General features: G+C 46.1%; 1 protein-coding gene across 5 annotated transcripts in view; it reads left to right on the forward strand.

Annotated features, from left to right (window-relative positions):
* The window catches only part of LOC119958116 (sodium channel protein type 8 subunit alpha-like), a 222,129-nt gene that overhangs the window by 95,247 nt on the left and 100,553 nt on the right, over positions 1-26,329 (forward strand). For 3 of the 5 annotated variants that reach the window (XM_038786357.1, XM_038786356.1, XM_038786360.1), the window contains exons 8-10: positions 1,437-1,643; positions 19,254-19,526; positions 22,604-22,987. In XM_038786357.1, the coding sequence (XP_038642285.1) occupies positions 1,437-1,643; positions 19,254-19,526; positions 22,604-22,987 (864 nt within the window). The remainder of the gene's footprint in view (positions 1-1,436; positions 1,644-19,253; positions 19,527-22,603; positions 22,988-26,329) is intronic. The other 2 variants (XM_038786359.1, XM_038786361.1) reach the window with 1 other exon arrangement.

Genomic DNA, 26,329 nt, shown 5'->3' on the forward strand with positions numbered 1-26,329 from the left:
GAGAGAGAAACTGTCCTCATTGACAGGAGGGGTGAGAACCAGGGCACAATGGTGATTGGTGAAAGAAGCAATGGAGACATGAGGAAAGACCTGGTCACACAGTGAGTGGTTAGGATCTGGAATGCACTGTCTGAGAATGTGGCGGAGGTAGGATCAATCACGGCTTTCACAAAGGAATTGAATAAGCCCCTGAAGAGAGATAAATTGTAGGGACATGGGAAAAGGGTGGGTTGTGGCAGAGAGCCAGCATAGACGTGATGGACTGAATGGTCCCCTTCTGTGCGCTAACCGTTCTATGATTCTATAATGGTAAAGCTGATCGATGGGTATCACCATACATTAATATGCCTGATGGTTATATTACCCAAACAGTATGTTCCATGAAGATTGTTATGATCTCCGTAGAAAACAATAACATTTTAAAAAGGATTTGAACTTCCAATGACTCGCTGAACGAATAACATGTCAAGATTACATTTTATGACTTTTACTGTAACAAATGGCCAAAAGTGCATTGACTAAAAAATGTTTCCTTTTTGTAGGCTAACTTATATTTTAAACTACAGAGAGGAACTTTTCTCTTTTAGACTTATCACACATCACAATCTCCACAGAAGATAAGTGCTTGTAGTAAACAGTTCACAGTTGTTCCCAGTTTCCACTCGGTTCTTTTAGTGCCTTTCAGTGACTGTCTCCAGGCATTTTTATCAGTTTTCGGAGAGTTCCTGAAATTCACCACCAGCATTAGAATCAGTTCTGATTAATCTTCCCCGCCCCGCCAATCCCCGACTATGCCAGAGCAAACCTGCCAGAATCTGTAGAAGGATGCAGGATGCGTTGTTTTGACTAGAGACCATCTCTCTCCCAAATCCAGCTGTGGTAGCTCACAAAGTCAAGCAGCCCTTTCTCTCTGCTGACCACACAGAAACTCAGCTGCCTGTGTCTGTGATATTCATTGATTTGTAGGGAAGCCTGCAACCTGATCTCAAAGATGGCTTCCTGTGCCCTCTTCCCCCATGGCAACAGGCAAAGCATGAACCTTGTATTCAGGTAGAAATGCTAATTAGCTATCTCCGATCCCAACTCCTTTTCATCTTAGAAATAAATAGACAGCCTACAGCACAACTGTTTACAAGTTGTACCTGTAACACCTTTCTGGGATTTTGGGAGACTTGGGGGTCTACTCATTGTAAAGTGAGAAACTGCTGCCATTGTCTCCAAGGATAAATACCTTGCGCCTTCCTTTTAGTGAAACAATCTGAGTCTTCCTTATCTCTAACAGTCAAACCACTCCAGATGGACTGTTGTACAGGTCACATGACCCCCTTTGTTTATTCTAAATTTAAAGTTACAGTCCCAAAATAGAATACTGTCATAAACCTCATCATTGTAACGTGATGAACTTAAATTGTAAAAACAACTTGTGTCTTTTGCAGACGTTAAGAGCAGCGGGGAAAACATACATGATCTTCTTTGTTCTTGTCATCTTCGTGGGTTCGTTTTACCTGGTGAACCTGATTCTGGCTGTTGTCGCCATGGCGTATGAGGAACAAAACCAAGCTACCCTGGAGGAAGCTGAGCAGAAAGACCTGGAGTTTAAACAGATGCTGGAACAACTGAAGAGGCAGCAAGAGGATGCACTGGTTTGTAACTTCAATCTCTATGTAAGGGCGGGCCAGTCATGTGAGATATTTAAGCTCAGGTATTTTAGGGCAGCACGGTAGCATAGTGGTTAACACTGTGGCTTCACAGCTCCAGGGTCCCAGGTTCGATTCCCGGCTTGGGTCACTGTCTGCGCGGAGTCTGCAGGTTGACCCCGTGTCTGCGTGGGTTTCCTCCGGGTGCTCCGGTTTCCTCCCACAGTCCAAAGCAGGTTAGGTGATAAGGTGGTGGTGTAGTGGTGTTGCCAGTGGATTAGAAATCGAGAGACCTAGGGTGATGTTTTGGGGGCCTCACGGTAGCATGGTGGTTAGCATCAATGCTTCACAGCTCCAGGGTCCCAGGTTCGATTCCCGACTGGGTCACTGTCTGTGTGGAGTCTGCACGTCCTCCCCGTGTGTGCGTGGGTTTCCTCCGGGTGCTCCGGTTTCCTCCCACAGTCCAAAGATGTGCGGGTTAGGTGGATTGGCCATGCTAAATTGCCAGTAGTGTAAGGTTAATGGGGGGATTGTTGGGTTACGGGTATGTGGGTTTAAGTAGGGTGATCATTGCTCGGCACAACATCGAGGGCCGAAGGGCCTGTTCTGTGCTGTACTGTTCTATGTTCTATGTTCTAGGTGGATTGGACATGATAAATTGCCCTTAGTGTCCAAAAAGGTTCGGAGGGGTTATTGGGTATGGGGATAGGGTAGAAGTGAGGGCTTAAGTGGGTCGGTGCAGACTCGATGGGCCAAATGGCCTCCTTCTGCACTGTATGTTCTATGTTTTATATTCTAGAGTGCAAAGAAGAAAGAATTACTCAGGTCGGTATCCATAGCAACATTGCAAACCTCTTCTTTCGAATGGGGTTAAAGGAAGTTGTTTGATGAGGGAATGATTTCTTATGACTTATTTTCAATCAGAAAGCAGCGCGCCCAGAACACGTGTAAGAAATGGCAAAAGCTCAATACAGTAGGCCTTCTGTGTGAGGTGTCTGTTTGGTTAACTCCACAGTGCATGTCATTGTTTGGCTCCTGTCATTATGGTTTCTGCATTATGGGGGGGGGGGCCTCCGATGTGGCCTGGCCCGTGATCCAGTCACACCGATCGACGGGCCGGCCTCTCTGGCTGGGGGCCTCCTTTCTTCCGCACCGGCCCCTTAGCCCTGCGCCATGTTGCATCGGGGCCGGCGCGGAGAAGGGAGCCACTGCGCAAGCGTGCGTTGGCGCTGGTGCCACTGCGCATGCGCGCGTTGATGCCGGTGCCACTGCGCATGTGCGGACCCCGCATCGCCCAGTTCATGGCAGGATCAGCAGCCGGTGCCACTGCGCATGCGCGGACCTCATGCCGCCCAGTTCATGCCAGGATCAGCAGCCGGTGCCGCTGCGCATGCGCGGACCCCACAGCGCCCAGTTCATGCCAGGATCAGCAGCTGGAGCGGCATGGATCGCTCCAGTGCTGTGCTGGCCTCCTGTAGGGGCCAGAATTGCTGATCCTGAGGCCGTGTTGACGCCGTCGCGAAACGCGGCGTCAACCCTTAGCCTCAGGACCACAGAATCCTGCCCATTGTTTCCTCTGGTGGGGGGTTCTAGAACCAAAGGACACAGTCCCAGGATACAGGGTAGGACTGAGATGAGGAGAAATGTCTTCACTCAGAGGGTGGAACCTGTGGAATTTTCTACCACAGAAAGATGTGGAGGTCAAGCCACTGAAAAGATTTGAGAAGGAAATAGGTAGATTTTTAGATTTCAATGGATCGAAAGGTATGGGGAAAAAGTGGGCTTTGCAATCAAGGAGCAGTCTTGATCATATTGAATGGCGTAGCAGGCTCGAAGGGCCGAATGGCCTACTCCTATTTTTGTTGCTTTTTTAAATAAATGTAGATTATCCAATTTATTTTTTCCAATTAAGTAGCAATTTAGTGTGGCCAATCTGTCTACCCTGCACATCTTTGGGTGGTGGGGGTGAAACCCACGCAGACATGGGGAGAATGTGCAAACTCCACACGGACAGTGAATGAAAATGAAATGAAATGAAAATCGCTTATTGTCACAAGTAGGCTTCAAATGAAGTTACTGTGAAAAGACCCTAGTCGCCACATTACAGCGCATGTTCGAGGAGGCTGGTACGTGACCCAGAGCTGGGATCAAACCTGGGACCTCGACGCCGTGAGGCAGCAGTGCTAACCACTGCCCCACCGTGCTGCCCTCTATTTTCTTTCTTTCTTTGTCAGTTGGAATACTTTCTTTCTGTTGAGACAGTAGGAACTGGAGGAAAGAAGGGGTTTTGACATCCATGCACACATCACCTTTAAAGCTAGTGCACAAGGACAAAAAGTCAAAATGGCTTCCAGCTCAAGCAGATTGGAATGCAATAGAGGAAGTGATGCATCCGTTATCCAAAGCCTTTGCCGCATTCCATCGAGAGTGCTGCATTCAGTTTGGACACTGCACCTCGGGAATGATCGATTGGGTATGGATGGGGTACAGGCCATACTCACCAAAATGATACCAGGGTTCAAGGGGTTAAGCTACAATGGTCTGTTGCATACATTTTATTTACATTCGCTTGAGTTTAGGAGGTTGAGGAGTGATCTGATTGAGATCTGATTGACTGGTAAAATGCCTTGAGTAAATGGAACAAAACTATTTCCTCAGGTAGGAAAATCCTGAATAAGGCGGCATCACCTTAATGCTCATTGAAGTGGGAGATCAGGGCCGGAATTTTCCTGATGGTGGGGCTGTTCCTCTGTCCAGCAGGAGGGGTGAATGGGTTAACATGTCCCTTTAAACAGTGGACAGAAAAATGTGATACATTTGCCTGCTGATATTGGCAGGTATTTAATATTTAGCAAAAGGGAGAATTCTTCAGCAGGATATGTTGCTGTGCTGTTGCAGAAGATTCATAATGCAGTTGGCTAGGGCAGCATGGTAGCATAATGGTTAGCACAATTGCTTCACAGCGCGAGGGTCCCAGGTTCGATTCCCCGCTGGGTCACTGTCTGTGCGGTGTCTGCACGTTCTCTGCGTGGGTTTCCTCCGGGTGCTCCGGTTTCCTCCCACAGTCCAAAGATGTGCAAGTTAGGTGGATTGGCCGTGATAAATTGCCCTTAGTGTCCAAAATTGCCCTTAGTGTTGGGTGGGGTTACTGGGTTACGGGGATAGGGTGGATGTGTGGGTTTGGATAGGGTGCTCTTTCCAAGAGCCGGTGCAGACTCGTTGGGCCAAATAGCCTCCTTCTGCACTGAAAATTCTACGATCGAGCCCCACTTTTCAAAACAGACTTGTTTGGCAATGTTTTGGAGAAATCAGATCAAGATTAAACCATTCGTTAAAAATGTCAACATTATTAAATTTTCATAAGCTTGATTAAGGCTTGGTAGGTCCTTTTGATGATGTCATGACTCATTAGTGCAATTGTAACTGTTGAGAATAAGAAACAGAATGAAAGTGCATTAACATACCCTTAACCAAATGTTACGACCAATTGTATGCTAATCAGGTTCCACAGCAGATGGTCTGCAGTGAGGCCTTTGAATAGATTTTGCATTGTTTTGTGCTATTGAAGCATGGCAACCCAGTCCTAAACAGATGACAGGCGGCATTCTCCGTTCTAGTCAGTCGCGGGAACTGGTGCGAGCAAGAATAGAGAATTTGGTGTTTCAGCCAAAACTCCATTAACTTTCAGTGGCAGTGAGAAATCCCAACCGCAAACTAGGATCGATGTTTTTGGCCTATTTCGCCAACAGACTCCATTCACATTTAACGAATCACAATCCCATCTCCCTGTCTTTTCATTATTCAATCTCCATCTGTCCGCAACTCCCATTTAACAGCATTCAGTGAATCTCCAAGTTATCTTTGGGGTGAAAATGCTTCAGATTTTTCCCTAGTTCTCATGTTCTTGGGCAGGACTGGAACCAATGTCCCAGGGGGGTTGTTTGCTAGCCCTGTTGGGGTGGGTTAAACTAATGTGGCAGGGGGATGGGAACCAATGCAGGAAGTCAGAGGGCAGTAAAGAGGGGATAGAAACAAAAGCTAGTCAGGAGAAAAGGCAGAGAAACAGATTGAACTGCCTAGTACAGCAGGGGGGTGGGAACCAGAGCAGTAATTCAGAGGGAGAAATAACTGAGGGAGAGCGACAGACTAAGGCCAGTAAGATTAAGAGGAAGAGCAGGCAGGGAGTGGTTGGTCATCACAGCGGGGCTGGTGGGCTGAAATGCGTTAGTTTCAATGCGAGGAGTATGCCATATAAAATAGATGAACTTAGAGCTTGGATTAGTACATGGAATTATAATGTTGTTGCTATCACAGAAACTTGGTTGAAAGAGGGGCAGGATTGGCAACTAAACATTCCAGGTTTTAGATGCTTCGGGCAGGATAGAGAGGGATGCAAAAGGGGTGGGGAGTTGCATTATTGGTTAAGGAGAATATCACAGCTGTGCTGAGGGAGGACACCTTGGAGGGTTCAGGCAGCGAGGCAATCTGGGTAGAGCTCAGGAAGAGGAAGGGTGCTGTCACAATGTTGGGGGTTGACTAACAGCCAGTGGGAGATAGAGGAGCAGATATGCAGACGGATCTTGGGAAGATGCACAAACTATAGGGTTGTTGCGGTGGGTGATTTTAACTTTCCCTATATTGACTGGGACGTACTTACTGCGAGGAGCAGAATTTGTCAGGAGCGTCCAGGAGAGTTTCTTGACAATATGTAAATAGCCGCAACTCGGGAAGGGGCCATATTAGACCTGGTGCTGGGAAATGAGCCCGGCCAGGTGATCGAAGTTTCAGTAGGAGATCATTTTGGGAACAGTGATCATAATTCTGTAAGTTTTAAGCTGTTTATGGATAAGGACAAGAGTGGTAATCTGGTGATGGTGTTAGACTGGGGGAAGGCTAATTATAACAGCATTAGGCAGGATGTGGAGAGTGTTGACTGGGCGACTGTTTGAGGGAAAACCAACATCCAGCATGTGGGAGGCTTTCAAATGTCAGTTGATTAGAATTCAGGACCAGCATGTACCTGTGAGGACGAAAGATAAGGGTGGCAAGTATAAGGAACCCTGGATAACGAGGGATATTATGAACCTTGTCAAAAAGGAAAAGGAAGGTCTAAAGACTTAGCCCTTGAAGAATATAAAGAAAGTAGGAAGGAACTTAAGGTGGGAGTTGGGAAGGCTAAAAGGGGTAATGGAATGTCGTTGGCAAACAGGATTAAGGAAAATCCTAGGGGTTTTATACATATGTAAAGAGCAAAAGGGTAGCCAGAGAAAGGTTTGGTCCATTCAAGGTTATTGGAGGAAATCTATGTATGGAACCAAAGGAAATGGACGAGATACTAAATTAATACTTTGCCTTAATATTCACCAAAGAGAGGGACTTGGTAGATGAGTATAGGGTAGAGTGTGCAAATATTCTGAGTCATGTTGATATTAATAAAGAGGAGGGCATCTTAAAAAGTATTAAAGTAGATAAATCCCCAGGGTCTGATGGGACCTACCCCAGAATACTGAGGGAGGCAAAGAAGGAAATTGCTGGGCCTTGACAGTAATCTTTGTATCCTGACTGGCTACAGGTGAAGTTCCAGAGGACTGGAGAGTAGCCAGTGTTGTTCCATTGTTTAAGAAGGGCAGCAGGGATAATCCATGATATTATAGGCTGGTGAGCTTTACATCAGTGGTAGGGAAATTATTGGAAAAGAGACAGGATTCACTCACATTTGGAAACAAATGGACTTATTAATGATGAACAGCATGGTTTTGTGAAGGAAAGGTCATGCCACACTAATTTGAACTAGTTTTTTGAGGTTTGCACTGAGTGCTGAATTTGGGTGCATTTGAGTGCGATAGTGAGAGTTTAGTGACTGAGGGAGTGCTGAATTTGGGTGCATTTGAGCGCTATAGTGAGAGTTTGGTGACTGAGGGATATTAAAGGTTCATTTTTATCTAACGTCTAGTCTTTTTAAAATTTAGTTAATTAACTTAAAAGTTGCTGTTTGGTTTAGAAGAAGGTGAATTTTCAATCAGCTTTAAACAAAGGTTCTACTTGTAGCTGGAGTTTGTTAATTAGTCAGTTGGATTTGGCAGTTTACAGAGGCTAGAATCACAGTATAAAGGTGAGCCAGCTAGTACAGACTTTGTTTGCACTGAGTGCTGAATTTGGGTGTGCATTTGAGTGTTTGTTTTTTTTACATTACAGCCAAGAACAGGCCCTTCGGCCCTCGATGTTGCGCCTACCGTGAAACCCCTCTTAAGCCGATCTACACTATTCCCTTATCGTCCATATGTTTATCCAATGACCATTTAAATGCCCTTAATGTTGGCAAGTCCACTACTGTTGCAGGCAGGGCATTCCACGCCCTTACTACTCTCTGAGTAAAGAACCTACCTCTGACATCTGTCCTATATCTATCTCCCCTCAATTTAAAGCTATGTCCCCTCATGCTAGACATCACCATCCGAGGAAAAAGGCTCTCACTGTCCACCCTATCTAATCCTCTGATCATCTTGTATGCCTCAATTAAGTCACCTCTTAACCTTCTTCTCTCTAACGAAAACAGCCTCAAGTCCTTCAGCCTTTCCTCATAAGATCTTCCCTCCATACCAGGCAACATCCTGGTAAATCTCCTCTGCACCCTTTCCAATGCTTCCACATCCTTCCTATAATGCGGCGACCAGAACTGCAATGCGGCCACATCAGAGTTTTGTACAACTGCAACATGACCTCATGGCTCCGCAACTCAATTCCTCTACCAATAAAAGCTAACACACCGTACGCCTTCTTAACAACCCTCTCAACCTGGGTGGCAACTTTCAGGGATCTATGTACGTGGACACCGAGATCTCTCTGCTCATCCACACTACCAAGAATCTTACCATTAGCTGAGTACTCTGTCTTCCTGTTATTCCTTCCAAAATGAATCAGCTAACACTTTTCTGCATTAAACTCCATTTGCCACCTGTCAGCCCAGCTCTGCAGCTTATCTATGTCCCTCTGTAACTTGTAACATCCTTCTGCACTGTCCACAACTCTGCCGACTTTAGTGTCATCTGCAAATTTACTCACCCATCCTTCTACGCCCTCCTCCAGGTCATTTATAAAAATGACAAACAGCAGTGGCCCCAAAACAGATCCTTGTGGTACACCACTAGTAACTGGACTCCAGTCTGAACATTTCCCATCAACCACCACCCTATGTCTTCTTCCAGCCAGCCAATTTCTGATCTAAACTGCTAAATCACCCTGAATCCCATGCCTCCGTATTTTCTGCAATAGCGTACCATGGGGAACCTTATCAAACGCTTTACTGAAATCTATATACACCACATCAACTGCTTTACCCTAATCCACCTGTTTGGTCATCTTATAGTGAGAGTTTGGTGACTGAGGGAGTTAGGTGAGGAGGGAGCAAGGTGCTCCTTTCATTTCATTTCATTTCCTCAAAGAGCGTGAAGGGAGCCAGGGGTTTACAGAGAGTGCAGCTGACTGGGAGCAGAGTCGGAGGGCGGAGTTCCAGTTGGTCCACAGTGCAGCTACATTCTGTAAGATCAGAGGGGATGGAGGCTAGGGCAGTTGCATGCTCTTCCTGTAGGATGTGGGTGGTGAGGGATACCACCGGTGTGTTCATTGTCAACTCTCCACCCACCCCCAGTGTCCCAGCCATCCCCATTTCTAAGTGTTCTACCCGTCACCTGCTTAACATTGTCATTAAACTTTAACAATGTAATTAATGAGACATTGACATTTCCTCACATCTTGAATTCCTGATACGTTTTGGTTGCTTGCCTGTGTCGCCTCCTTCATTAACCTTTTTTGGAATTAGGTCAATGATCTCAGGTTCATGGACGCACACAATATTGTCCTCAAATCAATCTGGCCTTTACTGTACAGTTAACAATTTTTAGCGATAGCTATAGATAATATTGTGCCCAGAGAACATAATCCCTCAAATAACACACTTTCCCCAGGAGGGAAAGAATATAAAAGCAAAATAATGCAGATACTGGAAATCTAAAGTACTGAAAACACTGCAAACACTCGGGTCAAGCAGCATCTGTGGGGAAAAAAAACAGTTAACGTTTCATGATCGAAAGAATCTACTCGATCAGGGAAAGTGTTGACAAGAAAAATGTGAGTCAGCTTGGCGGAATATTGCCACGGTAACAATAAAGGCAAGTCCTACCCCAGAATTTGATCTCGAATGTGAATTCCACTCTCTTTCAACCTGATTGAATGGCTCTGTAACCAAAACAATTGCAGTCATATGAACTTCTGTACATGTAGGTGGGTTAGATGTCATTGCTCTTTCGTGGGTGTGGAAAGCATTGAAATCTTAGTCACGTAAATGCATTCATCTTTCTCAATCAAAGATTCAACCTTGTCTCACAAACTGTCTTCCTTATTTGGATAATGTTCAAAAATGCACAATGTTAAATGAGGGCATCTTAGATTTAGTGGCATACATGAAAGTTTTGACATGTTTCATAGACTCCTAGAATTTACAATACAGAAGGAGGCCATTCGGCCCATCAAGTTTGCACCGGCCCTTGGAATGAGCACCCTACTCAAGCCCACACCTCCACACTATCCCCGTAACCCAGTAACCCCACCCCACCCTTTTGGACACTAAGGGGCAATTTAGCATGGCCAATCCACCTAACCTGCACATCTTTGGACATTAAGGGGCAATTTAGCATGGCCAATCCACCTAACCTGCACATCTTTGGACACTATGGGACAATTTAGCATGGCCAATCCACCTAACCTGCACATCTTTGGACACTAAGGGCAATTTATCATGGCCAATCCACCTAATCTGTACATCTTTGGACTGTGGGAGGAAACCGGAGCACCCGGAGGAAACCCACGCAGACACGGCGAGAACGTGCAGACTCCGCACAGACAGTGACCCAAGGCCGGAATCAAACCAGGGACCCTGGAGCTGTGAAGCGACTGTGCTATCCTGCTTACACTGTCTAAAGTGCTTGGAAAGTTTTCATATGGTTGGGGTCGAAGGTAACTCAACAAGCTAACTCGAGAAAACAGATTCAAAATGGTGGCTTTTTGACTTGTCTGCATCCCAATGAATATCAATGATAACCACAGGTGTGAAGAATGTTTGCTTCCGTGTTGAGGAGAATCACTTCCACAGGAACGTCCTTTGGTTCACTTTCCATTTTCCCCCATTCCATGGGCAACTCCAACAAGCTAATTGTTCTGGAAAGCCTTCAAATTAACCCACTGAAAGATGAAGATAGGTCCGTCTAATTAAACAAGAATTTGTTGCCTTCAACCCCCGGTAAATGTTGAAGAATAGTCTCTGGATCAGTGATGAGTAACCTCGGCCAGTGAGTAGGCCGCATGAGTGACCCTCCTCCATCTCAATGGGCCGCAAGATTGAAATCAGGATTGTTCACTCACCGTGACCCCATGAATAAGATTAAATACATTTAATACACGCCGAATATTTCATAACAAGTTATAGAAAATGCTTAATCGTTCATATATTAATAGAACTCTCATCAACTCCAAATGGTGAAAACAATAGAAATATTTCCACTTTGGACACAGAGGGAGCGCACGGCTCTCACACTCAATGTTGTGAGCAATCAGCACACACCTCACTTCACTTGTCCTCGCTTTACGTGTGAATCACTTCAGTCACACCGGGAGGAAAAAAACTACACGGGCGGAAATCAGCGGAATGTGGCGACCCTGCGCGTGGGTAACGGTCAACAAAATGTCTCGTGGGTCCCACTCAGAACCCAGATGAGCCGCATGTGGCCCCCGGTTGCCCACCATTGGTCTGGAACCTTGAGCAGTTACTCTTCATAATGGACAAAACTATAAAGCTTTCTGAGCGAAGAATCATACACCCCTCCTTGTTACTAATTATGACAATTCTGGTTGTTATACTTCCATTAGAGAAAACTGCCAAAGAAGTGAGTGAAAAACATAGCCTGGGTTCATTACATTGCACAAAGGTCGACTTGGGCGGCATTGTAACACAGTGGTTAACACTGTTGCTTCACAGTGCCAGGGTCCCAGGTTCGATTCCCGGCTTGGGTCACTGTCTGTGCGGAGTCTGCACGTTCTCCCCGTGTCTGCGTGGGTTTCCTCCGGGTGCTCCGGTTTCCTCCCACAAGTCACGAAAGATGTGCTTGTTAGGATGAATTGGACATTCTGAATTCTCCCTCTGTGACCCGAACAGGCTCCGGAATGTGGCAACTAGGGGCTTTTCACAGTAACTTCATTGCAGTGTTAATGTAAACCTACTTGTGACAATAAAGATTATTGTTATTATTTGAATTCAAGACCTTTCAGCATGTACCTTTGTTTGTGGATTAAATGGAGCAACAGGTTACTGTATTCTAATTTATGCCAAAGAACTGGATTAATCCTTCATACCCACCTTTAACTCCTCCCAAAGGAACTTTCTGGGTTTTTACCTCTTGCTTTATGTCTAAGGATGAATAATGCCTGATTTGGTTTGTCAAACTGTCTTGTATTTAAACCAAATACTTATATCCTTAATTCAGTTACCCTGTAGCTGTTGGGGGACTGAATTAATGCTTTCTTGCTGAATCATCAGAGAAGAAACCGTGCAAAAACGTTGTGCGCCAAATGCTATTTATCGGTTACAGATCACAGCGTGAACATCACGACACAAATGCTTAACGTTGATGCATAATTGCAAACTGAGCTACCAAGCAATTGAGTAGCAACTCATTAATGGACAGTTAATTAACAAAACAAGGAGCAAAGGGCGCTCAAGTAATTTTAGTGTATTACTGTAAATTAACACAAACCGTTCCCGTACCAGCCTCCCCGGACAGGCGCCGGAATGTGGCGACTAGGGGCTTTTCACAGTAACTTCATTGAAGCCTACTCGTGACAATAAGCGATTTTCATTTTCACATGCTGAGCAACTGTAGTGGTTCTTGAAGAGGTTAAAATAATAAATAATCTTTATTATTGTCACAAGTAGGCTTACATTAACACTGCAATGAAGTTACTGTGAAAAGCCCCTAGTCGCCACATTCCGGCTCCTGTTTGGGTACACTGAGGGAAAATTCAGAATGTCCAATTCACCTAACAAGCACGTCTTTCGGGACTTTGGGTGGAAACTGGAGCAGCCGGAGGAAACCCACGCAGACACGGGGAGAACATGCAGACTCCGCACAGTGACCCAAGTCAGGAATCAAACCCGGGGCCCTGGAGTTGTGAAGCAACAGTGCTAACCTCTGTAGTACTGTGCCGCCTTAGATTAATTTAAGAGTAATTCTTTAGTAACGTTGCATAGTCCGAGATGACATAGCCTGCTTTCCCCTGTGAGGGGGAGAGCTGGCTGGTGGTGGTTTAACCTAAGGATCACCATGCCTCAGGTGAGGGGAAAGGTTGAGAAGGCAGGACCTTCATGAATAACCTCAGCCGATACGGGAATTGAACCCACGCTGTTGGCCTCGCTCTGCATCACGGACCAGCTGTCCAGCCAGCTGAGCTAAACCGCAACCCCCCACCACCCCGCACCCACTAAATAATTCCTCAATCAGCCGACAGGTTACCAGACATGAACAGAAAGTCTATCAAAGAGCTCAGGCCTATGCATGTGTGATTCATAATGTTCAGAGCTTATAGGACTTCTTCCTCATGAGCCTTACGATCGAGTAAATCCACTTTCTTCCCTGGGACTTGACTTAGAACATAGAACATAGAACACTACAGCGCAGTACGGGCCCTTCGGCCCTCGATGTTGCGCCGACCTGTGAAACCATCTGAAGCCTATCTGACCTACACTATTCCATTTTCATCCATATGTCTATCCAGTGACCACTTAAATGCCCTTAAAGTTGGCGAGTCTACTACTATTGCAGGCAGGGCGTTCCACACCCCTACTACTCTCTGAGTAAAGAAACTGCCTCTGACATCTGTCCTATATCTCTCACCCCTCAATTTAAAGCTATGTCCCCTCGTGTTGGTCATCACCATCCGAGGAAAAAGACTCTCACTGTCCACCCTATCTAACCCTCTGACTATCTTATATGTCTCTATTAAGTCACCTCTCAGCCTTCTCCTCGCTAACGAAAACAACCTCAATTCCCTGAGCCTTTCCTCGTAAGACCTTCCCTCCATACCAGGCAACATCCTAGTAAATCTCCTCTGAACCCTTTCCAAAGCTTCCAACTTGGAAATGTATTGGCCGTTCCTTCACTGTCGCTGGGTCAAAATCCTGGAACTCCCTCCCTAACAGCACTGTGGGTGTACCTACACCACATGGACTGCAGTGGTTCAAGAAGGCAGCTCACCACTACCTTCTCAAGGGGCAATTAGGGATGGGCAACAAATGCTGGGCCAGGACAGCGGCGCCCACATCCCGTAAATAAATTTTTAAAAACCTTGGCAGCCGGCTTCAGGAGTGTTGAGCTGTTTCGAGCAGTTTCACTTCATTTGTGATTTCAACTGAATGCAGCCAATGGGTGAATGGCTACAACTGAACTGGCTTCACCCACACTTTACTCGATCTCAGACCATTCGGCATTAAGTCACAGTTAGCTCTGTCTGAATGGTTGGTGTAGCCACAATTTAGCTTCAGGTCTCTGGCATTCTGACCTTCTTCACACTGAAGTAAGAGAGGTGGCAGAAGAAGAATGGAAATAAATGGAGTCTCGTCTACATTGAGGAGACTAAACACAGACTGGGTGACCGCTTTGCGGAACAACTTCACTCAGTCCGCAAACACGACCCCAACCTTCCTGTTGCTTGCTATTTTAAGAACAAAGAAAAGCCAGCACACACACTAATAGGCCCTTCGGCCCTCCAAGCCTGCGCCGACCATGCTACCCGTCTAACCTAAAATCTTCTGCACTTCCGGGATCCGTATCCCTCTATTCCCATCCTATTCATTTATTTGTCAAGGTGCCCCTTAAACGTCACTATCGTCCCTGCTTCCACCACCTCCTCCGGCAGCGAGTTCCAGGCACCCACTACCCTCTGTGTAAAAAACTTGCCTCGTACATCTCCTCTAAACCTTGCCCCTCGCACCTTAAACCTAAGCCCCCTAGTAATTGATCCCTCTACCCTGGGAAAAAGTCCCTGACTATCCACTCTGTCTATGCCCATCATAATTTTGTAGACCTCTATCAGGTCGCCCCTCAACCTCCGTCGTTCCAGTGAGAACAAACTGAGTTTATCCAACCTCTCCTCATAGCTAATGCCCTCCATACCAGGCAACATCCTGGTAAATCTCTTCTGCACCCTCTCCAAAGCCTCCACATCCTTCTGGTAGTGTGGCAACCAGAATTGAACACTACACTCCAAGTGTGGCCTAACTAAGATTCTATACAGCTGCAACATGACTTGCTAATTTTTATACTCAATGCCCCGGCTGATGAAGGCAAGCATGCCGTATGCCTTCTTGACTACCTTCTCCACCTGTGTTGCCCCTTTCAGAGATCAGTAGCTCTGTACACCCAGATCCTTCTGCCTATCAATATTTTTAGGGGTTCTGCCATTTACTGTGGGCTGGATTCTCCGCCGTCAGGATTCTCCGTTGTCCTGATTCTCTGTTGCGCTGGTAGCGCAACCACGCTCGGGGATTTCCCGACGCCGTGGGGCTGCCCACTATGGAAAATCCCGTTGGCCGGTTGGGGGGACGGAGAATCCCGTCGCCGGTGGGGGCGTGTCGGCCAGAAAACTGGTGTGGCCGGATAGAGAATCCCACCCAGTATATTTCCCTCCTGTATTGGACCTTCCAAAATGCATTACCTCACATTTGTCCGGATTAAATTCCATCTGCCATCTCTCCGCCCAAGTCTCCAAACGATCTAAATCCTGCTGTATCCTCTGACAGCCCTCATCGCTATCTGCAATTCCACCAACCTTGTGTCGTCCGCAAACTTACTAATCAGACCAGTTACATTTTCCTCCAAATCATTTATATATACTACGAACATCTAAGGTCCCAGCGCTGATCCCTGCGGAACACCACTAGTCACAGCCCTCCAATCAGAAAAGCACCCTGCCATTGCTACTCTCTGCCTTCTATGACCTAGCCAGTTCTGTATCCATCTTACCATCTCACCCCTGATCCCGTGTGACTTCACCTTTTGTACCAGTCTGCCATGAGGGACCTTGACAAAGGCCTTACTGAAGTCCATGCAGTCCAGGTAGCTTCAGACTGTGACCTTTGTCATTCATCTTAAACCCGCCCTTATTTTTAAATATTCCATACCTGTACTGCCTCAATGCAACACCGCACCTCACTTACCACCCCCCCCCCCCCCCCCCCCCCCCCCGCCCACAACCCCGCTTACACCAGGCTATCTGTTCTGAGAGTTCCTACTTTTTGTCTACATTCTCCCTCCCTTCAGTTCAGAAGAAGAGCCTCGGGATTCGAAATGTTAACTTCGTTTTCTCTCCTCATAGATACTGGCAGGCCTGCTGAGTATTTTTCCCAGCATCCTCTGCTCTCGTTTCAGATTCCAGCAGCACTTTGCGTGCATTAATGGAAATTAATGTTGCCTTCTGCCCTCCGCAAAGCCGAGGAAAGGTTTCAACTTGTTATCAAAGAGAAAGAAAAACTCGGCTTTTGAGTGAACAACGTGACAGGTGTTCACACAGCCTTTGTCGCGGCAATTCAACCAAATAAAGTTGACTGTGCAGGCTTGGAGGGCCGAAGGGCCTGTTCCTGTTCTGTATTGTACTCAGCGCTCTCAGTGTAAAAGCAAAATACTGCAGATGCGCAAAATCTGAAATCAAAACGGAAAATGGGGCCTCACGGTAGCATGGTGGTTAGCATCAATGCTTCACAGCTCCAGGGTCCCAGGTTCGATTCCCGGCTGGGTCACTGTCTGTGCGGAGTCTGCACGTCCTCCCCGTGTGTGCGTGGGTTTCCTCCGGGTGCTCCGGTTTCCTCCCACAGTCCAAAGATGTGCGGGTTAGGTGGATTGGCCATGCTAAATTGCCCGTAGTGTAAGGTTAATTGTTGGGTTACGGGTATACGGGTTACGTGGGTTTGAGTAGGGTGATCATTGCTCGGCACAACATCGAGGGCCGAAGGGCCTGTTCTGTGCTGTACTGTTCTATTCTATTCTAATGCTGAATAAACTCAACAGGTCTGGCAGCATTGCTGGAGAGAGAGTTAACGTTTCGAGCCCGTACGACTCTTCGAATGAGCTCTGGCTGCTCTCTTTGGGATTCCGTTCCACTTATCCACCACACTGTAAGAGAGAATATTCTCCTAATTTGGAGGTTCACTCGAAGCTTTTGAATTCATTGCCCTCCTCCTAATCCGACACTCACACGATGACAGGCGGGATTTCCCAACCGGAATGTTCCGGTCCCACTGAGCGCTGCGGGGGATGCGCCAATTTCCCGGTGGCGAGGGGTGGATTCAATGGGAAATATCATTGGCAGTGGTGGGCCACAAGCTTCACAATAACTGGATGCTTTCAATGAATGTTCAACAATTGCATCCAAGTCCTTTTCTGTTTCACTGTTGCTAAAATCTAAAACCTTTCGCTGTCTGAACCGTGAGTGTAGCGTTTGTCATGTCTTATATCGAACATTGAATCAAAAGAGAGGTTCATTAACTTGTACAAAGACAAATTTTTCACCACAGCTTTGGGTGTGTTGTTCAGCCCAAATATCAAAAATAGGGGCTGGTTTAGCACCGTGGGCTAAACAGCTGGCTTGCAATGGAGAACAAAGCCAGCAGCGCGGGTTCAATTCCCATACCGGCCTCCCCGAACAGGCGCCGAAATGTGGCGACTAGGGGCTTTTCACAGTAACTTCACTGAAGCCTACTTGTGACAATAAGCGATTATTATTATACTAGGCGAAAGCACAATGCCCTTAAAAACATGCTGTACAAATATGCTTAAGGCTTGCAGGAACTTTGGCTGCTATTTTAGCAGAAGCAGTATCTTGTGTATTTTTAAACTGGTTAATATACCAGTAAGAAGTCTTACACCAGGTTAAAGCCCAACAGGCTTGTTTTGAATCATGAGCTGTCAGAGCATAGCTCGTTCATCAGGTGAGTGAAGCGGGGGGGTTCCATAACCAAATATATAGACAAAGTCAATGATGCAAGATGATACCTATCCCAGTCCAACATCAGCATCTCCACAATATGTCCAGTAATATAGCAAAGGAATTTCATGTAAATTTATTCACATTATATGCTTCCTGGGCTGTGGGTCGATGTAAATGCAAGATCATGAAAAGCAAATGGCCAAAATGGATGAATGCGGGCAATGAACTCCTTGTAGAATCTACCCTCAGGAAACAAACTTGGATTGATTCCTTGGTATTTACACAGTTCTTGAAGGACTGAGCTTGCTGAATCAAAGAAGTCTTTCCCCCCGTTATTCCTTCTTTTCTCTTTGTTTCATTATACCTTAGGCATGGTGAGCTTGACACGCAATGCAAAATTCTTAAACATTTTCAGTCACTCAGCTCTCCTCTTATCCTGAGAACTGCAAAATACCAAAATAGGTAAAATATTTTTCATGGCAGGGCAGCACGGTAGCACAGTGCTTAGCACTGTTGCTTCACAGCGCCAGAGTCCCAGGTTCGATTCCCGGCTTGGGTCACTCTCCGTGTGGAGTCTGCACGTTCTCCCCGTGTCTGTGTAGATTTCCTCCGGGTGCTCCGGTTTCCTCCCACAGTCCAAAGATGTGCAGGTTAGGTGGATTGGCCATGCTAAGTTTCCCCTTAGTGTCCAAAGATGTGCAGGTTAGGTGGGTTGGCCATGCTAAGTTTCCCCTTAGTGTCCAAAGATGTGCAGGTTAGGTGGATTGGCCATGTTAAATTGCCCTCAGTGTCCAAAGATGTGCAGGTTAGGTGGATTGGCCATGATAAATTGCCCTTAGTGTCCAAAGATGTGCAGGTTAGGTGGAATGGCCATGATAAATTGCCCTTAGTGTCCAAAGATGTGCAGGTTAGGTGGATTGGCCATGATAAATTGCCCTTAGTGTCCAAAGATGTGCAGGTTAGGTGGATTGGCCATGATAAATTGCCCTCAGTGTCCAAAGATATGCAGATTAGGTGGATTGGCCATGATAAATTGTCCCATAGTGTCCAAAAAAGGTTAGGTGGAGTTGCAGGGATAGGGTGGAGGCGCGGGTAGAAGTAGGGTGCTCTTCCAAGGGCTGGTGCAGACTTGATGTGCCGAATATCCTCCTTCTGCACTGTAAATTCTATATTCTATATTTTATAAATCAGCACTACGCAAATACACGGGGCTGGATTCTCCGTCAGCGGAATCCTCCGTTTCGCCGGCAGGGCACTCACGCCCGCGGATTTCCCGATGGCGTGGGGGTGCCCATTGGATGGCTGGCTGGCAGGTGGGGACTCCCGCCCCATGCTGTTTGCATTAACCTCTGCCGTGCCCAGCCTAGTGTAATATATGCTGCACATTTCTTGTGCGTTCATGACATTTCTGTAATGCAATGTCGCCATACGGTCGACGGAGGGGAAAAGGTTTCAAAACCACAATGTTCGCCAACTTGCCCAAACCTCTTTGAGATCATTTTTATTCCTTCGCATCGTACAATCTGTGTGACGGTTTTTGGTGAAATGAAAGCATGACTCTTCTGTTTCCTTCCTCTGTGTGAGCAGCAGGCTGCCGCGGCAGCCACCTCTGCCGGCACAGTCTCGGAAGATGCGCTCGATGAAGATGAAGAAGGGAGAATGTCACAAAGCTCGTCGGAGCTGTCGAAACTCAGTTCGAAAAGCGCAAAGGAAAGAAGGAACAGGCGGAGGAAGCGGAAGCAGACGAGAGGGCACTCGGAAGGGGAAGAGAAAGGCGACCATGAAAAGATTTTAAAATCAGAATCTGACAATGGGATCAGTAAACGGGGCAGGCATTTAATGAAATACCCCATGAACCAGGTACAGTGATTTCTCTGTTTGTTCTGAGTATTATGCTATGTCACAGAAAGTAATTTTTAAATTATTTGTTCATGGGATGTGGGCGTCGCTGGCTGGGCCAGCATTTATTGCCCATCCATGAGGGCATTTAAGAGTCAATCACATTGCTATGGATCTGGAATTTCATGTAGGCCAGACCAGGTAAGGAAGGCAGATTTCCCTCCCGAAAGGAATAAGATATGACCGGGTAGCAAGCCCACTGCTTTCCTGCCCTAATCCTCATAGTGCGGTCTGGAGGCAGGATCTGGAATTGGCAGCCCACCCACTATTTTGAAGAAAACCATTGATAGGCATTTGAGCTTGTTAACAATAAGCCAGTTGACTTGAATGTTGTGCTGCCTATGTCAATAATGCACGTGAGCAAGCTGGCAGGAGCTGAGAGTCTGTTTTTCACCATCTGAGGTGAAAATACTGTAAGAGAGAGAGGAGTACTTCCTTTGGGGGCTGCATTGTGTGTGTCAGGGCACGCCCCAGCTTTATGTCCCCCAATCTGGCATCCAGAACTTGCCCTCCCCCCACCCAACTCCCCTCCCTAGGGTTCCCTGTCCCTTCCTACCCTAAAGACCAAGGGATTTCCCTTTGTCAGGGATCCATTGATCTGACTCCCGGGGCTTGCTTGCAGTCTCAGCAGTGGCCACTACTGAGTTCTGGCGCTGCTGGGACTGCTCGCGCTGCCGGCCAATCTTGATTGGCTAGCAGCTCTCGGGGGTGGGACATCCTCCCACTGAGCCGGGGGGGGGGGGGGGAGTCCCATCCTCTGCTTGTTAAGGCTGCCGGCAGCATGTCTTATTATCGAGGCTCAGGGGGGCAACTTCTTCGAAATTGATCAGTTTGGAAGGCCAACCCACAAAATTGAGCCCGTCATTTCTCACAATGAGTCATCCATCCATAATTGGGGGCATTTGGCATTACCTGAAACTCAATTAGGAATGTATTGCATTGGGTGGCAAGGTCTCTGAGTATCTCATCTAAGAATTCAGCAATATTCATTTATTAACTTTCTCCAGTTCCTTATTCCAAATCTGAAGATATCTGCTGGTATGTGAAAGGAAAGGTGTTTTTCCTTAAAAAAAATACAAAGCCACTTCAGAACTCAAAAGAATTAAATTATAATGATCGACATGGCATTGAAATGATGGCATCTTAGAATCATATAGCACAGATGGAGGCCATTCGGCCTGTCAAATCTGTGGCTGTTATCAAACAAATTCTGAATTCAGTTATATGAAAACCAATTACTTTCAGAGGAGTTAATCTGTTTGCTTTAAATATGCAGATACCTCTGTTGAAATAATGGCAAATGCAATTCTGCATCACATTGCAATGAATGTATTGCACAGCTTAATTTCAAGGCTTCTCATCGATAGATAATTGCTTTGCCACATGTTAGTGTCATCAGTTCTTTTATCTGTAAATAACACAAGACAAGTTGGTATTTTTGTACGACTGAAGCGGCATTTCACTCGTACCTTTTTCAATTTAGTCAGTTTTTAAATTCTAGACAGATTTTTAATCAGTGAGGGAATCGAAGGTTATGGGAATAAGGCACGGAAGTGGAGTTGAGGATTATATCAGATCAATCATGATCTCATTGAGTAGCAGAGCAGACTCAATGGGCCGAGTGGCTGCCTTCTGCTCCTACACCTTCTGGCCTTATAATCTTATTCGACTGTATTTGTTGCTCACAATGCTGTCTTGTCTGCACTTCACTGGGGAGTCCAAACGCAGACTGGGTGACCACTTTGTGGAACACATTCACTCCGTCCGGAAGAATGAATCCCACCCGTTTGACGTGGTCATTTGCCACGTCATTCGTCATCTTGCTCTCATTTCTGTCCTCGCCCAGCGATAGTGTTCCAAAAAAGCCCAATGCACACTGGAGGAGCAGCACCTCATCTCCTGATTAAGCACGTTACAGCCCCCAGGACTCAACATTGAGTTCAACAACCACAGAGCGTGAACGTTGTCCTCCATTATAACTTTTTTCTCCCCAAGGTCAATCTGTATCTTGTTCTCCGTGCTTTTACTTTCAGACAGTGCTGACCTTTATTCTGCCCAGTAAGAAGTCTTACAACACCAGGTTAAAGTCCAACAGGTTTGTTTCAAACACGAGCTTTCGGAGCGCAGCTCCTTCCTCAGGTGAATCCTGAGCTGCGCTCCGAAAGCTCGTGTTTGAAACAAACCTGTTTCATTACAAGATTGACCTCAGCCATCAAGAGATGATGTGATCCCATGAGGGACTGAGGGAGTGTCAGCCGTAAACCTGAAAATACATAACTAGCCACCACTTCTCTCTGGCATTTGACTTATATTAGTGAGAGACAGAGAGAATGCAAAATGTGGCATGAAAGATCATGCAGGTAGCTCCCCCAGACAGTACAGTTGGTTGAATGGCATCACCCATTGTCAAACTGAACCACGGCCATCCGAAATAAGCCACGGTTTTATCCCTGCCTTATGTGGATCTCACACGGGCTGGCAGCAGACATAGCTGCAATGAGCCTTAATACCCATGGACCAGGTAGCAAAAAAATAATCAGTTCTAGTCACCATTCTTAATCATGGGACAGCACGGTAGCACAATGGTTAGCACTGTTGCTTCACAGCTCCAGTGTCCCAGGTTCCAATCCCGGCTTTGGTCACTGTCTGTGCGCAGTCTGCACGTTCTCCCCCTGTCTGCGTGGGATTCTTCCGGGTGCTCCGGTTTCCTGCCACAGTCCAAAGATGTGCAAGTTAGGTGAATTGACCATGTTAAATTGCCACTTAGTATCAAGAAACGGTTAGGTGGAGTTATTGGGTTACGGGGACAGGGCGGAGGGGTAGGCTTGGGTAGGGTGCTCTTTCCTAAGGGCTGGTGTAGACTCGATGGGCTGAATGGCCTCCTTCTGCACTGTAAATTCTATGGTTAATAACAAAGCAATGATCTGCGCAGCAGCGCAAACCTCATCTTCACAATATATTACTAATACTTCTGAGTCAAAATGATTACTCTTTCTTGTTGATAGTGGGAAAAATGATCATTGTTCTTCTTGTTGCAGTCTCAATTGAGCATCTTGGGGTCCCCGAACCTGACTAGATTCGACAGCAAAAGCAGCATTTTCAGTATTAGAGACCGCAAAGAACCTGGCTCGGAGACTGAATTTGCTGATGACGAACACAGCACGGTGGAAGAGACAGACGGCAACCGGAAGAATTCGTTGTTTGTACCGAACAGGGAGCCCAACAGGCGGAATAGCTACAGCGGTTACAGTCAACCCAGCAAGTCGTCGAAAATGTTTCCAGTCCTTCCCGTCAATGTGAAAAGGAACAGCACAGTGGACTGCAATGGTGTGGTCTCACTAATCGGTGGCCCAGGAGCTACCCTACCTGGTGGACGCCTACTGCCTGAGGTGATAATAGATAAGGCAGCTACTGATGACAGTGTAAGGAAGTCAATAAGTAGATCAGTTTAGGCATGGCGGTCTAACCTCTCTGCATTTCTGTATGCCGCCCTTCCTTACAGAGGATGTCGTTTAGGAATGGAAGCTGGTTTGTGTAATAGCACCTACATGCACTTCACCTAAATCCAAATTGTTACCTACTAATGAACATGCTGAATTGGGAACCTGTTTTAAAAAAAAAAAAATCCCCTTCTGAAAATGACCTAGGATGAGTAATCTCTAGAGAAACCAGAACCCTTTTTCACCCAAAAGAAATGCCTGCTCTGATCTCTAGCTTCATTTCCAAACACTAAGCAGCGGGACAGACCTGCGCAAAACATTTTAGAAATAGCATGGGCTGTCTGTGTGAACTAACTCTCTTCCCCTCGCCCCAGTGGGTTTGATAGATCTGCTGTATCATAAAAGCTAGACATGGGCCAAGCTTTCCAGTGGTGCATCTTTCCCCATGAGGAACAAGTTGGAAATGAAGGCAAAACAAAAGCCCCTTTACATAAAAGGAGGAAATGACGTTTTAACGCACTAATGCACAGTGCATTTGTTAAGGAAGTCACCAAAGGTTAAATTCGCTAGTTGTTACGCTGCCGATGCAGAGTCATGCTCAAACAGGACTGGATTCTCCGTTCCCCCAGCCGTGTCTTTCCCGAAGGCGCGCCTTTCGCTGGCGGCAAGATTCTCTCTTCCTGCCGCTTGTCAATGGGATTTCCCTTTGAAGCCACCTCCACGCTGTCAGGAAACCCAGGTAAGAAGTCTTACAACACCAGGTTAAAGTCCAACAGGTTTGTTTCAAATATGAGCTTTCGGAGCGCAGCTCCTTCCTCAGGTGAATGGAAGGAGGAGCCTGAGGAAGGAGCTGCGCTCCGAAAGCTCGTGTTTGAAACAAACCTGTTGGACTTTAACCTGGTGTTGTAAGACTTCTTACTGTGCTCACCCCAGTCCAACACCGGCATCTCCACATCAAGGAAACCCAAGGGTAGGGGTGCACTGCCAGTGGGATAAGAGATTCCCAACAGCCGGAGAATTCTGGCTACAATTAAGAGAATTGGTGCTCCGGTATTGTAGCCATGTTTCTGTCCACAATCCTGTTAAGGGTGGTCCTCACTGGGAATGAAAGATTACTCAATTTGCTTAAAGTTCACACTGCAATCTCACTTCAACTGAGATCAATTACCGTCCCCCGTCCACCCCACAAATGTTGGCATTTCTTCCTGTGACAACCTCATAATCCACGATTGAATAAATCAATGTATTCCAAATTGTTTGGGTGGAAAAAAGGACATTTGTTCTGGCTGAGTTTCGATTACATTCTAAGGCATTTTTGGAGATCCTGCAACCAGCATTTAACTCCCCACTTCTGTGTTTCTTTCTATCCCTCTCATCCAGTGAGCACATGTACCTTCAGGTCTATATCTGTCTAACGTGCATGCCGACACGGCCTTATTGAAGCTTAAAGTGTGATGCATGGAGCATGGGAAATCATTTATATATAGATAAAGCTGGCAATTTTGCACTGACCTAAACAGACAGTATCTTTTTCATTTGTGTTGTGTCAAATGTTGCGTTTCATAAGGGGTGCACCTGATCTGCTTCAAAAGACCAATATTTGGCGTTTTGTTACCACTTTGGTCTGCATACTGCAGATATGTCTCATTTGCATTTGTTCGAAAATTGCCTTTGTGATTTTGCATTTCTGGGCACTGTCCTTCCTCCAGGGGTGGACAGGTGGTGTGGGGAAGTTCACCCTGGCCGGGGCTGTGTAAGGGACGGCACTCAGAGCAGACACCACACTGCAGCACAATTTCGTTTTGCCGCTGCCATTTAAGTTGAGAGGTAGTGAGTGAAACTATTTGTGAGGTGGTGCTCGTCGACACCAGGAGCATTTGCGCGACGTCTCGCCGCTGTTACAGTGCTGTTTCCAGTTACAGAACTGTCCTGTAAATGGAGCGCAATGACGATTGAGCTAATATTTGGTTACACTGACACAAATCTGTCCCAAAGTAACTGCTTTGTAAAATTATTGAAAACTGTTGCCCTTTTCAATTCACATATTAAACCAGGAACTTTAAGTCAGTTGGGTGATTTGTGTAATATGAACTCCTCTCTGACACTCACCTCAATTCATTAACTGGCATATGAGTCTTTTTTTAAAGGTTCATGTGAATTTGTTGCCTGTAAAAGAGCAGTTTACCACTGTATCCCTTTCAGAAAATGAAATATTACATTTAAAAAGGGCCACATTGCTTGGGAAACCTTTAATTCATGACATTCCTTTTACATGCCTGGTAAATGAATGGGCAAAAGGTTTGACAAATGCATTCTCACAAAGGTGTGCCCTGGTAACATCCTTTTGTTTATCTGCAGTTTTCTTATTTTTTAAAATATATTTTTGCTCACTCAAAGCCTGATGACGTTAAGTTGGCGCAAAGCACAGGTTCTGTTCAAAAACAGTTCAAATGTGTGGCGTTTGCTGTTTGTGACAGAACGGAACCGGTGCAAAGTGGTCATCTAGCCTACCCGTGAGCAGGAGCTGAATTGACATAATCATTGAGCTGGAACTATAGGAACTACTTAAGCCATTGAAACTGTTGGCAATCTTTTCCCCTGCTCAAATTTTCAAAATATCCATGATTGATTCATTCTTTAAAGTGGCCCTCTTACACATTTGGGTTCAATCACTTTCAAACAACTCTCCTCTAATGATGTGATCAACGATCATAATATAAACAGAAATATATTTTACCAACAGACGAAAATAGAAAGAGGCAGAAAAAAAAAATGCTGAAGGTTTTGATTTGTGGTGATGTTTTGCATTGAAAGCCAGTTAATTCGGTATTTTAGTCAGCTAAGTCATCAGATATTGGAGCGGAATCCGACCCATCGAGTTTGCTCTGCCATTCTATCAGGGCTGGCATGTGCCTGAAATGGCTTGGTTTTTTTAACTGATTGAAATGATAAAGGATACTGTCTGTTTAATTATGTCTCGCGTAATGCATGAACCTTAACTGTTGTGATGGATGTTGGATGTGGACCAGATCACATTCAGACAAGGACTGTAAAGCCCCATCACTATGGGACTGGTGTCAATGGGCGGGATTCTCGGGGTCGCCCAGGCACGTTTTTCTGGGTCGCTTGCCGTTTGCTGGTGGCGGGATTCTATCTTCCCGTCGCTTGTCAACGGGAAAAGCGTCAGCGGGAAAAGTGAATCCTGATGACCGGAGAATTCCATCCAATATGTAATTAAGTCCATTTTGCTTTCAAACTTTCTATGCTGATTCGAGTCAGCCTAGATTAAGCCTTCTTGAAATTAATGCTGTTGGATAACATAGT

Source organism: Scyliorhinus canicula, chromosome 28 (assembly GCF_902713615.1).
Source record: "Scyliorhinus canicula chromosome 28, sScyCan1.1, whole genome shotgun sequence".
Lineage (NCBI taxonomy): Eukaryota > Metazoa > Chordata > Chondrichthyes > Carcharhiniformes > Scyliorhinidae > Scyliorhinus > Scyliorhinus canicula.